Here is a 12,046-nt window from a genome sequence, read left to right as displayed (position 1 = left end):
TCCTGTTAAAACTGTGAAATTGGTCATATCAAATCTTATTTACGCCTCCCTTTCCAGACTATACTTTCCATAAAACTATAAATCTAACTTAAGCAAATAATATAATCAACAAGTAGCGATAATAATATATTTAGAGAAGAAAGACATGTGCGTACTGAACAACTCTACACTACTCCCCAACTTGTCAACATGTTTGACACTATTAATTAAACTCTCAGGTTAAACTTTATGAATGAAACTGTCTTGACAGCCTCATATATTTTCACCAGTTACCAAGACGAGGAGAGACAGTCTCCAGCATCACCTCAGATTCTGATTACACTCTCGTCCCTTCTGCCTTTCAAGCATTTCCATGTCACACCACAATAAAAGAAAATAATAATATAGAAAATGCTGAAAATACATGCGGTGGCTCAGGCTGCTCCCTTATAAACCAACAACACCTGGTGTGCTGTCACCTCCCACGGTCCACGGCTCATAGGTTGCTATGTGTCTCGGAACTGTAGGAAACACCGCCAAACTGTTTCTGCTCCGGCCGGGATTCGAACCAAAAACTTACGGCTGAAAATCGAAGTCGTTCACCGCTTAACCACAGACACGATCCCCCACCGATTTCCCTTTCCTCCCTCCGTCCCTCTATTCCTCTTTCTCTCTCTGATGCCTCCGATGCAAAGAATTCTATTTTGGTCGTTATATAGCCATTGGGATTTTTTGCAGGGTTCCATATAGGGTGACGATATATAGGCTTACACTTAACAATGCGTTTGTACAAAATAAGTCAAGATGCTCAAATCCGCGAGGCAGCGCGGCGCGACTCGGCAGCGACAGGTAACCAGGTAGAACTCGCTAATTGGCCAAAACATATCCAACGTTAACGACTCAATCGATGCAAACGTCAATGTATCTTGCACGTCACATCTCTGCACCAATGACAGAGTTGCGATGGCTTAGGCTTGTTGGTCTTAATGGCTAGAGACCCCATGGGAGGTTAATACAGGCTGCTGTGATCAACACGATATTAAACCAGAACAGACACTGACGTCACTGTTGCAACCCGTTCTCGCACTTGCCTTTAGTCAATATTGGCTTATTTAATAAGTGCATATGTGACATACTAATTGATTGTGAATATTTTAGTTTACCTTGAAAAGCTTCATAGAAAACACCGACCTCACCTAACCTTCTTAGTATATTAAGATAAGCATCTTATTGCTTCTTATTTACAATTATTACTTAACCTATCAACGGTATAGGTATGTCAAGTAATAATTGTAAATAAGAAGCAATAAGATGCTTATCTTAATATACTAAGGTGGTTAGGTGAGGTCGGTGTTTTCTATGAAGCTTTTCAAGGTAAACTAAAATATTCACAATCAATTAGTATGTCACATATGCACTTATTAAATAAGCCAATATTGACTATAAGCAAGTGCGAGAACGGGTTGCACTGTGGGGCCGCTCATCTTGTATACACGACAGGCGAAACAATCTCATATTTTCGTCAGGTTAGGCTTGGTTGAGCTGGACTAGGCTAGGATAGACTAGGATAAGATAGGATAGGTGTGTATATACCCCGAGGGTCAATAGTACATCACCAGGATAAAGTGGTGACCGTCCAGGATAGAGCGAACACAAACCGTCTAAATGTTTCGTAAGAAATCATATATAATGAATGTTGGTGCAGACTTGCTCAGGTTCTGAACATCATGAGTAAGTCAGAGCTGAGTTATTGACTCGGGAGGCGGAGGGACGGGCGGCGCAGGATATGAGAGTGCGAGCCTATGCATACAAATGTGTCTCTGGGCTGTGGGAGTGGGGACACCCGTGACTCCGTGCTGTGTGGGGGGGGGGCTGGGGACACCCGTGACCCCGTGCTGTGTGGGGGGGCTGGGGACACCCGTGACTCCGTGCTGTGTGTGGGGGCTGGGGACACCCGTGACTCCGTGCTGTGTGGGGGGACACCCGTGACTCCGTGCTGTGTGTGGGGGCTGGGGACACCCGTGACTCCGTGCTGTGTGTGGGGGGACACCCGTGACTCCGTGCTGTGTGGGGGGACACACGTGACTCCGTGCTGTGTATGGGGGCTGGGGACACCCGTGACCCCGTGCTGTGTGGGGGGGCTGGGGACACCCGTGACTCCGTGCTGTGTGTGGGGGCTGGGGACACCCGTGACCCCGTGCTGTGTGGGGGGGCTGGGGACACCCGTGACCCCGTGCTGTGTGTGGGGGCTGGGGACACCCGTGACCCCGTGCTGTGTGTGGGGGGGCTGGGGACACCCGTGACCCCGTGATGTGTGGGGGGGCTGGGGACACCCGTGACTCCGTGCTGTGTGTGGGGGCTGGGGACACCCGTGACTCTGTGCTGTGTGGGGGGGCTGGGGACACCCGTGACCCCGTGCTGTGTGTGGGGGCTGGGGACACCCGTGACCCCGTGCTGTGTGTGGGGGCTGGGGACACCCGTGACCCCGTGCTGTGTGGGGGGGGCTGGGGACACCCGTGACCCCGTGCTGTGTGTGGGGGCTGGGGACACCCGTGACCCCGTGCTGTGTGTGGGGGCTGGGGACACACGTGACTCCGTGTTGTGTGTGGGGGGCTGGGGGCACCCGTGATTCCGTGCTGTGTGGGGGGGGGGGTGGCTGGGGGCACCCGTGACTCCGTGCTGTGTGGGGGGGGGTGGCTGGGGGCACCCGTGATTCCGTGCTGTGTGTGGGGGCTGGGGACACCCGTGACTCCGTGCTGTGTGTGGGGGCTGGGGACACCCGTGACCCCGTGCTGTGTGGGGGGGGCTGGGGACACCCGTGACTCCGTGCTGTGTGTGGGGGGCTGGGGGCACCCGTGACCCCGTGCTGTGTGGGGGGGCTGGGGACACCCGTGACCCCGTGCTGTGTGTGGGGGGCTGGGGGCACCCGTGACCCCGTGCTGTGTGGGGGGGCTGGGGACACCCGTGACCCCGTGCTGTGTGTGGGGGCTGGGGACACCCGTGACCCCGTGCTGTGTGGGGGGGGGCTGGGGACACCCGTGACTCCGTGCTGTGTGTGGGGGGCTGGGGACACCCCTGACCCTGTACCGGGGGCCCCTCCCTCTCCTCTACCCAGCCATCACTCACGTCTTCCGTATTGTCATTTAGTAATTCCAGTAATATCCCCTAGTGACAATACAATTAAATAAACAAGGCGAGCAGGAGAATAAATACAACAGAGGGTATGCCTGTGATACACTATATATATGTTGAGAGGCGAAATGTCTAGTTTAATAGTATGTAGTCTGAACCCCCTGTTGAGATATAGGTGTTGAGGTTCGCAGGTCCAATGGGATGCCTCTAGTGTGGTGCGAGAGGCAGCTGAAGGTCTCGTGAAGAGAGAGAGAGATCTTCTTTTAAACTTCGACGCTGAAGATTGGCACCTTCAGCTGAGGTCTTGACAGCTGGTATTCCTTCCTCACTGAGTTCCAGCTGGGGAATCTGTCCACGACGCTGGGGATTGGTCTTTAGTGAAGGGTTCCTCTTGGCTCATCCTCAGGCTGAGGGGTAATCTTCCTCTTTAAGACGAGAGCTCCTATGTCTTAGTTAACTGTACTACATGACCAAGGGTGAGACGCCCACACATAACCAGGGGTGAGACGCCCACACATGACCAAGGGTGAGACGCCCACACATAACCAGGGGTGAGACGCCCACTCATAACCAGGGGTGAGACGCCCACACATGACCAAGGGTGAGACGCCCACACATAACCAGGGGTGAGACGCCCACACATGACCAAGGGTGAGACGCCCACACATAACCAGGGGTGAGACGCCCACACATGACCAAGGGTGAGACGCCCACACATAACCAGGGGTGAGACGCCCACACATGACCAAGGGTGAGACGCCCACACATAACCAGGGGTGAGACGCCCACTCATAACCAGGGGTGAGACGCCCACACATGACCAAGGGTGAGACGCCCACACATAACCAGGGGTGAGACGCCCACACATGACCAAGGGTGAGACGCCCACACATAACCAGGGGTGAGACGCCCACACATGACCAAGGGTGAGACGCCCACACATGACCAAGGGTGAGACGCCCACACATAACCAGGGGTGAGACGCCCACACATGACCAAGGGTGAGACGCCCACACACAACCAGGGATGAGACGCCCACACATGACCAAGGGTGAGACGCCCACACATGACCAAGGGTGAGACGCCCACACATAACCAGGGGTGAGACGCCCACACATGACCAAGGGTGAGACGCCCACACATGACCAAGGGTGAGACGCCCACACATAACCAGGGGTGAGACGCCCACACATGACCAAGGGTGAGACGCCCACACATGACCAGGGATGAGACGCCCACACATGACCAAGGGTGAGACGCCCACACATGACCAAGGGTGAGACGCCCACACATAACCAGGGGTGAGACGCCCACACATGACCAAGGGTGAGACGCCCACACATAACCAGGGGTGAGACGCCCACACATGACCAAGGGTGAGACGCCCACACATAACCAGGGGTGAGACGCCCACACATGACCAAGGGTGAGACGCCCACACATAACCAGGGGTGAGACGCCCACACATGACCAAGGGTGAGACGCCCACACATAACCAAGGGTGAGACGCCCACACATGACCAAGGGTGAGACGCCCACACATGACCAAGGGTGAGACGCCCACACATGACCAAGGGTGAGACGCCCACTCATAACCAAGGGTGAGACGCCCACACATGACCAAGGGTGAGACGCCCACTCATAACCAGGGATGAGACGCCCACACATGACCAAGGGTGAGACGCCCACACATGACCAAGGGTGAGACGCCCACTCATAACCAAGGGTGAGACGCCCACACATGACCAAGGGTGAGACGCCCACTCATAACCAGGGATGAGACGCCCACACATGACCAAGGGTGAGACGCCCACTCATAACCAAGGGTGAGACGCCCACACATGACCAAGGGTGAGACGCCCACACATGACCAAGGGTGAGACGCCCACTCATAACCAGGGATGAGACGCCCACACCACAGTAAGTTGAGAGAGAGAATTAAGGATGAATCTGAAGGTGTGTCAAGATGTGGTCAGAAATAAGACAGTTTGCAGTAAACGTAGCATAATGATATGGCTGTAAAAACAGCAGCTGAAGTAACTACATTGGAACAACACTTCCACAGAGCAAGGTCAATACGAATTACTTACAAATATTAATATACAACACCAGAAGGAGACCCGCAATGTATGAAATGTCATTATCCACGTTTATGGTGTTTAGTAATTGATATGACTGGGGTCTGGATCACCTAATACCTCCATACTCAAGTAGTGGCACCCCAGCGGAGGCCTAAAGTCTCAGTTGGACATCAGATATATGGCCCAGGGCCCTCCCCTAGTGTAAAATCAATGTATATATAACAAAATCTGCCGGGCTATCTTTCTGTGTGAAATAGGAAGTTATGCGCTTGGGGCGTGTGCATCACCCAACCTTCACGCATGAAACACGGGGGTGGGGGGGGGGGGGGGAAGGAGCAGGCGAGGGCCGAAGGCCAGTGGGAGTCCGCCCAAATGCCATGCGTTAAGAAATATCGGCATCTTAAGTGTCTCCCTGCAATTTTCATGAAGTATCAAATAAAATCAGAGGTGGTGTTTCTGAGGAGTGTTGATGCTTGCTGCCACTAATTACCAGGGTGAAATGGAGGAAAGAGGCATGGAAGAGAGAAGAGAGCAGGAGAGGTATTGGGAGAGGGAGAAGAGAGGAAAGGGGGAAGAGGGTTAAGGGAGAGCGGGAAGAGTGGGAGAGATAAAGTAAGGGGGTAAGTTGGGAGAGAGGGGAAAGAATGGTGGAAAGAGGAAGAGGAGAGGAAAAGTGAGAGGAAGAGATTGGGAGAGAGGGAGGAGTGGGGCGAGAGAGAGAGAGGGGGGTGGGGAGACCCCATCTACACCCAGAAAGAGGCAGTTAAATAAGGAGGAGCTGAGAGATGAGGAAACAGTGAGCTAACGCAGAAAACTAATAAAACCCACGAAGATCAGACAGAAAGGAACCACAATGAAAGGCAAAACAGGAAAAAATATCGAACCAAACTGTTCCTAACGCAGACGAAGGAGACAGCGAGGGCCAGCAGGAGGCGCCATAAACACGAACGTTACTGGGTAATTAAAGTGGCGTTGTAGAGGTCGTGTGTAGGGAGAGGAAGCCGCAGCAGCGCCATAAAAGGCAAGCTACTGAGCCTTCACAGGTTTTAATATGCAATAAAGTCTGTGAGGGAAGCAGGGTACACGATAACATTGTTGGGGTCTGACAGGCAGTCTCGGAGGACCTGTAGAGCAAGGGGAGGGGGGGACGGAGGTGAGGGAAGATGGGGAAGAGGGCGGTCAAGGTAGTGAAAGGTGAGAGCAGATCAGAAGATGGTGGTGAAGGGAGAGGGAAGCCCATTTTCTACAGGTCTTTAGTGCTGTGTGAAGGAGGTCGTCGTGCCTGGGAGTACGTACAGTGTGGCGGGGACAACACCCTTCACCACCTCCAGCGACACAAAACACCTCACTTGCAAGTTCAAGTTCAAGTTCAAGTATGTTTATTGAGATAAGCAATAAATACATCTCAAAGGGATAGAGTAGCTTAGGCTATTTCTACCCCCTTCTACTTCAAGTCCCTCAAGGGGCGCACAAATTCAGTGAGTACAAATAGACAAATAACATTACAAGAATCCCATTTAACATTGCACGTCACTTGCAAATGTTTCTTGACGCTTCGAAAAAATTGGCATAAACATTGACCCCGGATTTGACCCCTACCATGCTATCTTGAGGTTATCTTGAGATGTTTTCGGGGCTTAGTGTCCTCGCGGCCCGGTCCTCGACCAGGCCTCTTTTTTGTTACACACCCTCAGGAAGCAGCCCGTAATAGCCGACTAACTCTCAGGTACCTATTTACTGCTAGGTAACAGGAGCATCAGGATAAAAGAAATATTTCGCCCATTTGTCTCCGCCTCCACCGGGAATCAAACCCGGAACCTCGGGACTACGAGTCCGAAGCGCTGTCAACTCAGCTGTCAAGCACAATTATATTTCAATTCTTACAAGTTATTTATACACATTTGTTAGCATTGCAAAACCACCACAATAACTGATCTTAATCAGAGTATCCATATCTCCCCCCCTTCCCCAACCAGATACCCTCTCCCCCCCCCCCTCTACGCTCAAAGCCCCTCCCATGACAGATCTTTACCTCTCATGAAGAGGAGTCATGCAACCTCTTGCGTCATGAAAGGGGAGTCAACGTTTATGACATACGCTAAAAGGTCCAACTGGCTACATATCCTTCATGAACCTTTACAATAAAGCGTTCATATATCTACGTAACGTACGTGAGACACCAATCTGAGAATGCAGCCCCTAACCCGGAATCCTTGCCTGAACGTCCACAACTAATTCTGTTGATATACGACGAAGTTTTTCCGTAAATGAAGAGATTAAACCTAAAACTGGAAGGGAAGATTGAGATCTGATAACGATGAAGGCAGAACAAAATTCAAGACGAGAAATATCAGAACTAATGTTCAGAGTTGTAAACAAGAGACTCAAATGAGCTACAGATAATAGGGAGAACTTCAGCATTTAAAGTTGTAAATAAATGTAAGGGGTTGAAGGGAGAAAGTGCTGAAGCAACTCCTCGTAGTCTCAGAAAATAAAAAGGAGAAATCTGAAGGAAGTGTTTGAGACGTCCGAGTTAGTTCTTAACTATACAGCCGATAGTTAGAAACTAACACTTGGCTCTGTAACCCCCCCCCCCCCCACACACACACACACAAATGAAATTTAATGTGAATAAATGCCATGTTATGGAATGTGGAATATGAGATAATTTGTAGGTTGTGTGGGGGTTATTATGTTAAGAAGCTTTAAAAAATCTGATGAAGAGAAGGGGTAGTTCTAGATAGAAAACCATCACCTGAAGATCACTCCTCACACACATCATTGTGCGAGGAGCCTATGCTGCGCTTTCCAATTTCAGAATTGCTTTTTAATACATGGATGGCAAAATTGTATAGAAATTGTTCTCGACCTTCGTGAGACCAAAGTTGGAATAAGCAGCGGTTGTATGGTGCCCATATCTTGAGAAGCACATCAACAAACTGGAAAAGGACCAAAGACATGCAACTAAATGGCTTCCGGAACTGAAGGACAAGAGCTAGGAGGAGAGGCAAGAGCCATTAAATATGTCAAAGTTAGAAGGTAGAAGAAAACAAACGATATGATCACTTCGTACAAAAAGTTACGGGAATCGACAAAACTGTTAAAGAAGAATTCTTGAGATTTCGAACTTCAAGAACAATTGGTTATAAATTTAAGCAAACTGAACAAAGCTGCCGATTTTTTTTTTAGAAAATTCACCTTCGCAAACAGAATAATAGATTATTGGAACAAGTTAAGCGAGAAGGTGGATGAGGCCAAACCCGTCAGTAGTTTCAGAGCGTTATATGACAAAGAGTGTTGGGATGACGGGACACCAAGAATGTAGCTCGCATCCCGTAACTACACAAGTAATTACACACTCCCAAGTGTTAGAATTCATTACTAACATTAAAGAAAACTTAGCCTTCACTAAGCTTGTAGGACGTTAGAACTGGGCCTAGACGGCTCTCCTCGCCCCGTCCCCTAGTGTCGTCTGCGGCTCAAGCTGTTTTCTGCACCTTGTAGTCATTTCGTTAAGAGGTGTTTGGCAGCAAGGCGTGACCGCAATGATCCCACACATCATCACCCTGCACCCCGCTCTCCACGATGCTTATGACACTCTTCCATCTGCCCACACCACAATCAACCACTCTCCCTCATCCTCTCCCTCTCCTTCACTTCTCTTACTTATCTCTCTCCTTCTCTTTCTTCACTTCGTAACAAAATATAACAAAACATTGGATACTATTTTCAGAAGTTCCGTCAGAAAAGACCTTGGTAAATGTTGGTTTAGAAACAGGGTTGTTGATTTACAAAACAAATTACAGAGTAACATAATAAACGTGGAATCGCCGGATTGTTTCAAGCGCAGGTTAAACACAAATATTTGTTTAATACAGGTGAGTGCAGTAGACACCTTCTGACTCCTGTTAGCAGGATGAGAGCGTTTCCTGTCCATATCTCATGGTGAGCCTTGAATGAGTTTGGATGGACATAAATAAGAGCGGCCTTGTATGTGCTAATAGCCCCCTTCTTTAGTTTTCTTTATTCTTTTATTTTTATTGTCAACCCTTCTCCTACTCTCTTTCTGCCTATCACTCTCTCTTTCATGTTTCTCTCACCAATTCAAATTCTTTCGCATATTACAATAGATCTTCGCGAAATGGGTAATGAAATCTTGAGTGCTTCACATACCCTCTAGACAAGGGTGGGCATAATACATATATGTTGTTGCTTAGCTAAACGAACTAGAGGGTTCAGTTCCTGAACCGATTATGTGCCTCTGTAATCCTTTACACCACCGCCCACGGGATGGGTATGGGGTGTATAATAAAGAAAGAAATTGAAAAAATTGAATTGTTGTTGATTTAGGGGTCACAACGGCAGTAGTGCTGCAGGTGGCCCGCTGTTCCCTTGTAGGGTAAAACGCAAAGCTTGATGGCTAAATTAACGTTGGCTGTCGGCGGACACGAACGCTCCTTGTGGCATGAACACACTGATAGGTAGATGGTTGGGGAGCCCCAGGAGTCCCTCCGTGAGGGAGCAGCCCCACACAGGCAACACTGGGTAGCCTAGCGTTCCTCAAACTTTATATCCTTGTGGAACCGTTTAAATCATTTTCATGTATCAAGAAACCTCTGCATAAAATTATTATCGAAACGCTATGCATGCTAGTGGCTTTACAAGAATGTAATTTCAACTTACACTCTATGTTCTCTGTTAACCCCCAATGTATCTTCTTGTATATATAAATAAATAAATAAATAAATAAATATATATTATATTATATATATATATATATATATATATATATATATATATATATATATATATATATATAATGTGTGTGTGTGTGTTTTATTGAATATGACTGCATATTCTGTATTATTTTCTTAAAATAATCGCCGGACACCGTTTCTGTGCCCCAAGAACCAGCCAGAAAATTGAAAACTTCTCACAACTTACTTGTGACCCCAGCTGATAATTATGGCATGCCTCGTAACAATCCGGACCGTTGAATAGGAATGCCTGACGGCAGTATCGAGACCCAAAGGGTAAAATCGCGTCATGTGTTCCGGCAACCCCCAGGCAGAGCAGGTGCCCAGACGTCTGCTCGTCGACAAGGTTGAACCTGTAGTCTTATCTATATGAGAAAATGTCTTTGTCTAAGGTTGGGCCAGGCACTTGTGGCTAGCTTTACTCAACTTTGCAACGGGAATGGTCTGGGGTACTGGACGGACACAGGCTAGTTGAAGTCGCCAGAATTCAAGAGGGAACAGCGTGCCAGGGTAACATTCTGACCCCCACGACGATTTTTGGCACTCCAACGGCTACACCTATCAAAATATTCTTAACAAAAAAATTAGGTAACAAATGTTTTTTTCTTATAGAAAAATACGCCATTATTCACTGATCTCGAGGAAGATTAACAGAAAATTCCGGTTATTCATATTTAGGCCATAAAACGCGGAAATTTAATTAAGCCCCCCCCCCCTCTCCTTCCCTTGCTAAGAGAAAACCGAAGGCCGACCCACAGATTCGCATGGGAACAATTCAATTCTCTGTATGTTTAATTATAGCTATTATCGTGTTACTAGTAATATTGTAGGGGAGATACAGAGAAGCAGGGGAGGGGGGTGGAGGAGACATAAAGACCTGGGCAGTCATGTGCTAGTACTGTACAACTAATTTGTCAAGGGGGCAGCGGGTGTGGTAACGCACAAATACCTCAACCTGAGCCAGCTTGAGGTGATGGTAGTATTAGTTAAGGGAGTAGCTCCGGTTAGAGTAGTTATCTGAAGTGAAACAATGAATTTCCCTCATCATATCGCAACGAAGAGATATCGCAAATCGGGGAAGAAAGGGGCTGCTTGCCGCTAGGTTGAGTGCCCAAGCGGGGCCAGCTAATGCTCCTGCGTACCTTCAAGTGGCCAGAATGTACCCGGCCTGGAGGACCGGGCGTAGTTTGGTCTACCTCTCTGCAACAACATGCAGCCCCGGGACGCTGCACACGAAACAGTGCCTGTCGCCTGCTCTTGTCTCGCACTTCATGTGCAATTGTCGGTCTTACCCGCGCCGTCACCATCACAGCTGACGCCACTGTTGTTGTCATCACGGCTGCCAACCCCCTTGTTACCATATATTTATTTATTTATTTACTGTATTTATTTATTTATTCATTTACAAGAAGGCACAATAGGTTTATGAGAGTACATAACATTGGTGTTCTTACATTCTTGTAATGCTACTAACACGCTTAGCGTTTCAGCATCAGTGCTACCACCGCCATCGTCACCATCAGGGTTGCCAACACCATCAGGGCTACCACCGCCGTCGTCATCAGGGCTGCCAACACCATCGTCCCCCATCAGGGCTGCCAACACCATCGTCCCCCATCAGGGCTGCCAACCCCCCTGGCCTCACAATACTGGGACCCACTCAGGCCTTTATCTCTCATAAGGGCTTGAGCCTCCCGGGATTACTTTAGACTTGCTCGTCTCGTCCTCCATTATAAAGACTTGCACGCACATACAGCGCGTATAATGCACGGCTCTATTTAATCGTCACATAGTGTGTACGGTTCTTTTAGTGCTAGTTTGGTAGTGTTCCTCTCTCCTGGTTGGTAACTTTTTTTTTTAATGAGAAGCATTAATGATGCTGGACGACTACCTACTAAATGCTGTCGTTTGTCAAGACTGTAATAATGGGGTAGTAATCGAAGGAGCTCCTTACGGCAGTTATGATTGGTGGGGCACGCTTTCCTCTCTTGTACCACCCTCATACATACCTCTCCTGTCCCCTCATACTCACCTCTCCTGCCTCACCCTCATGCACACCCTGCCCCTGCCTCACCCTCATGCACACCCTGCCCCTGC

At 48.9% G+C, this 12,046-nt stretch overlaps 2 protein-coding genes across 4 annotated transcripts in view; both read right to left on the bottom strand.

The window, feature by feature from the left end:
- LOC123763395 (uncharacterized PPE family protein PPE24-like) overlaps positions 1–11,557 on the bottom strand; it is a 27,022-nt gene extending 15,465 nt beyond the window's left edge. Inside the window, exon 1 of the mRNA XM_069302924.1 lies at positions 11,404–11,557. Coding sequence (XP_069159025.1) covers positions 11,404–11,557 — 154 coding nt within the window. The remainder of the gene's footprint in view (positions 1–11,403) is intronic.
- The window catches only part of LOC123763289 (ras-like protein family member 10B), a 185,129-nt gene that overhangs the window by 159,562 nt on the left and 13,521 nt on the right, over positions 1–12,046 (bottom strand). Inside the window, exon 1 of one of the 3 annotated variants that reach the window (XM_069302972.1) lies at positions 11,092–11,223. The exons of the other annotated variants lie outside the window; for them this stretch is intronic. The gene's annotated coding sequence lies outside the window, so the exon portion shown is untranslated. Of the gene's footprint in view, positions 1–11,091; positions 11,224–12,046 lie in introns of those variants that run through there. 3 annotated transcript variants of the gene reach the window in all.

The sequence above is a fragment of the Procambarus clarkii genome, chromosome 49, assembly GCF_040958095.1.
Source record: "Procambarus clarkii isolate CNS0578487 chromosome 49, FALCON_Pclarkii_2.0, whole genome shotgun sequence".
In the NCBI taxonomy this organism is placed as follows: Eukaryota; Metazoa; Arthropoda; class Malacostraca; order Decapoda; family Cambaridae; genus Procambarus; species Procambarus clarkii.
The sequence above is the reverse complement of the archived record's forward strand: the minus strand, read 5'-3'. Positions and strand labels throughout refer to the sequence as shown.